The 4,333-nt window shown below is 41.5% G+C and overlaps 1 protein-coding gene across 1 annotated transcript; it reads right to left on the reverse strand.

The window, feature by feature from the left end:
• Positions 1-1,944: 1,944 nt before the first annotated feature.
• V1513DRAFT_455671 (uncharacterized protein) lies at positions 1,945-2,779 on the reverse strand. The gene is made up of 2 exons (XM_066899517.1): positions 2,640-2,779; positions 1,945-2,569 (listed from the first exon to the last, which is right to left on the reverse strand). The coding sequence occupies exon 2, from the start codon at positions 2,435-2,437 to the stop codon at positions 2,186-2,188; it is 252 nt and encodes an 83-aa protein (XP_066750243.1). The 5' UTR covers positions 2,438-2,569; positions 2,640-2,779; the 3' UTR covers positions 1,945-2,185.
• Between the last annotated feature and the right edge of the window lie 1,554 nt (positions 2,780-4,333).

The following is a 4,333-nucleotide window of genomic DNA, read 5'->3' on the forward strand; positions in this document are numbered from 1 at the left end:
GTCGCCCATTCCATTCACTGAGCATCTGTTCTAAGCTAAACTATTCGGAGAATATTGAATACAACAACGATATTTGTTGCATGAGGCAATGAATTAAGAATGAGTTTGCTGTAGACAAGAATAAAACGTCTTGTCTATGTATTCCGGACTGCAAACTATTTGTAATATATTATACCACTGATATTTTAAACTTGCTATAGGATCAAAACACTTATACTGATGTTGCTACTACCCTCAGCGTTTGATTATAACGTGATCGGCAAAGCGGATCACCCCAGCGAGCGGATCCGTCGAAATTCCATATAAAGTAGCGCTTTTTAAACCTCTAAAACTCGACGAAATCTTTCCTAATTATGCTCAGTTTAAAGCATAGAGTAGCTAGACATCGACGACTTACATCATCGCTTTAAAAAATGATTGATGTTTATATTTACTGAAATCCTGTAAAACCCTGAAACCCTCTAGAGGTAATTTACGATACCTGGGTAACTAATACGATAACTTGTAAAAAAAGAGGCTTGATAATGATTTGTAGTCCATTATCCATAAAATTTAAAATTTCTAAATAAGAACAGTTAATGTGGCTCAGATATAGATGTTTAAAAATTTTACAATTTTACGTGGTGTACCATATAAAATTCCAAATGATCCGCTCGCTGGGACCATCCACTCGCTTGCCGATCACGTTATTATAGTTTTTTGGCTCTATTGTTATAAAATAGCCAATGATTGTGAAGACTGACGGCACGCAGATGGCGCTTTGGCCACTGGCGTCGTCAGATAAATACAGTCGAAGCAGCCATGTACTGTAGTTAGTAGTTTTTGAATTAAGTGCTCTCCCCTCTCTCCCCTCTCTCCTTGCAACATCTATGTAGCTTCTATCAAGAAGCGATATTCAGATTAATTTTTCCAGTCCCGACTACTGCATTGGGCTTTCTGCGTTGATTTCTCTAGACAAGGGACGATTTACAGTTTCGCGATATTCTTAGAACCAACACATTAAATGATGATGAAATTATCTACAGTAATAGTGTTGGTGGCTTTTATGTGACGATAAAATATGACTTATCGAGAGCTCCTTCTATATTTTAAGGTCGTTCACTGGATGCTAAAGTACGACATTCACTTTAAAGGCAGAAAATCACGATAATCTTCAGCTATCGTTGTTGTGCTTCTGAATATCGCACATATAAGGTAATCGTATATGTAACGAAGGAACTGAAGAGAACAAGGTTGCAAGTTGCATTCAATTGATTGCGAAACAGTGGTTTACTGTCTTTTCACGGAGAATGGTTTATATTTCAGCCTGATGGCGAATGTGAATAATTTTTAAACAATCACTCAGTATGATGATAATTATTTCAACTGATTCAGCAATATGATGAATATGGTCAAGTGAACGACCGTACAGTAGTGCACAAGCCTACCAGCAATACTATAATGACACCTATCATCAGTCAGCGCGTTCGAGAATACCATGTGCACTACAAATCATATAGAGACAACTTGTTATAAATAAAACATCAGATTATTTTCACTATTAATCATTTTTTTCCTACAGGCGATACCGGGTCAATTTATATTGCGGTATCACTGCCTGGATCTTTCCAGGTCTTTCCTCCGACCAAGTCATCCCTACTTCTAGAACATTCCACAATCTAGAGGCTAGCACATTCTACACCTTTCCACAATAGCTTTGACACACGAAGGGGTCATTGGGTTCCCTCCTAAGATGAGTCCCTGCGGCAGGATCGCAATCAGAGTCGCTACTGTCAATTCAAATGAGATATGTTGCCATGTCTTCGTCCGAGGCTATGAAGGCTTCGACGGGACAGGTCTGTGTCCTCATATGTCAATTCAGCCTTTTAAATAAATTGGTCTTGGACTCGCCATAGTCCTTACACCGATGGTGGTTCGGATTTGACATATTTTGTACGGCTTCATGCGAGAAAATGTGTATTTTGCAATGACATACTAATTTTATACTTATCCTGAGTTCTGCATTGTTAGTGGGCCATGGTAACGTGTTCGGCAAGCGGATCGTCCCATTGAGCGTATCGCTCCTACCCGACATCTAAAATATTTTTACATGTAGTAACTAACAGCGCAACATTATCTGCCGTTATCGAAATGTAAAATTATTTTCAGCAAGGTGACATATATCAGAGCTATTTTTAATTGTATTTCAGAGCTTGCCTGGCATGTTTTTAGCCGATGTATTCGAGACAATAATGTCTCCGTCCCCTTCCTCGACACTTTGTTTCTGGTCCGGTGTGCGCCGTCGACCCTCTGTCCCGGTTAATATTGTTCTAGAATCTTGTAATTTCTTTTTCTTTTGCTGTTGTACAGCCTCCTGCAGTCGTGTAATTTCATCATTTAAGATGGCAGTCTGGTATAGTGCCAACTCGGCGCACTTCTTTATCTGATCAATGGCCATCTCTGTTGGACTTCCGGGACTTACGCTGCGATGTCCCAAATATTTTTTAATCTTGTCTGCCTGACGCTGCAATTGGATTATTGTTTTTGGAGTTTCAGGCACCCATGTCTCTTGGGATTGTGGTTGACTGCTCTGCAGAGTGGCGGTATGAAGAATCAGTGACAAGTTACATAATACCTTAGATGGATCATAAGGAACTAACCCAGTGGCTCTAATCCGCTTTTAATGAATTGAAGAAGATAGTGCCTCTTCTCGCGCGGTGTGATAAAGACGCAAAAAGTCAACCTTATCAACGTGATTCGTACCAGCCCCTGTCATGTCCTCGACTTGACAGTAAGATCGCTTCAGTGGCGCAAAACACCTACGTCAAGCGGCTCTAGAAGATGCGAGGAATGAGGTGGCGTATATAACGGAGCAATAGAGTGTTCCATGAAATATTTATCGAACTCTGCCGTACTATGGCGGCGCTGACCGTCTAAAACTAACAGTCGGTACGTTCCTTTCGTGCGATCACGAGTATTTTTATCAAACACGTCTTGCAGCCATTGTAGTCCAAGCTCATTTGTAGTCCACCCGTTAGAGCTCACTCCAATTGACCAATCATCTGGATAAACCACGGCGACTGTAAGACTTTGCCTTGGAAGATAACCATGGGCGGGAGACGCCATCCAGAAGCGTTCACCGAGTCGATAACTGTGACCCATTCGCGATTCCCTGCCTGTCTAAGAAATGGTCTTCCTTCTCTTTCGGCAGACGTGACAATCTTTGCGGTTCCGATAATACCCATCTGGAAGCCTGTTTCGTCAAAATTGTAGACATCTTCATCAGCAATCCCATACTCCTGAACAGTCCCCCGTACAAAATAATTTCAGGACCTTCACTTTTGATGGTCATACCTTCGAGAGTATTTTGACTCCAATTCAGGATGTCTACTGATAAAATTGCGTACCCGTTTCTCACCGACTTTAACGTAGACCTGGGCAGTTGACTCTGCCCGTTTAGCTAGAAGCAAGTCGGCCATCTTTCGAACGTCCGCCACTCTTGGAGGAAGTCCGCGACTCTTGGAGGAAGTCGGCGCTTGTCCATCGAAATAATCCATTCTAGAAGCACCTCCTCTTCCCTTTGAGTGAGCTTTCGCGTCGCTGGGATAGAATCGGCCCTACACGGGCTCCCTGAAGACGACGGTGGGTATCGTATCGTATTGTAATTTCTATTCGTTGTTAAATGTGACATATGGTTCGTATACATGCTAGTGCTTACACTAATGCACAAGTTTCGAGAGGTAATCAACATAGAAAAGTATAGTGTCTATTGCTGGCTATGAACCGCATTTTTAATTTAGACGTTTATCTGGTGGCGAACTTAGGAAGACTCCATCATCAGGATATCTAGTTACCTTTCTTTGTTGTCAGTACATTCAGATGCTCTGTCCGAGCGAGATCTCTCTGTGCCAACTAATTTTTAGACGGATTTTATCTCGCTTGCTCTGACCGATAGTGGAAATTTCGGAAATTATCTTCAGTTTTAGGAGTACTCTTTACGGATTGTGAATGCGATATATATGAAGCTTTAGAATAACAAGGCATCGTCTGTGACGCGACATTTGATAAGCAAAATGCATAACGACGTCTGTACCCTCTGATCCTCCAGTCACATAAGTTGCGTATTCATTGAAGCAAGGAAAAGAGTGACAGAAACGAACGTATCATATATCGTAAAACGGCAATAACAAATCACGTTGACAACTCACAACTCGCGACCAACTCACAACAAAAACCATACAAAGCATTAATCATATAACGTATTTCCCCATCGAACCGGCCGCACCATCGAACCGGCCATTTTCCCACCAACACCAAAAACGTATATCTCAACATTCTTCAACGCGTCACTTTT

The sequence above is a fragment of the Lipomyces chichibuensis genome, assembly GCF_038497645.1.
Source record: "Lipomyces chichibuensis strain CBS 12929 unplaced genomic scaffold V1513scaffold_131, whole genome shotgun sequence".
NCBI classification, from domain to species: domain Eukaryota; kingdom Fungi; phylum Ascomycota; class Lipomycetes; order Lipomycetales; family Lipomycetaceae; genus Lipomyces; species Lipomyces chichibuensis.

What these genes read in the sequence shown, in the direction of transcription:
- V1513DRAFT_455671 (XM_066899517.1), bottom strand. Translation starts at nt 2,437, where the DNA reads ATGGCCATTGATCAGATAAAGAAGTGCGCCGAGTTGGCACTATACCAG.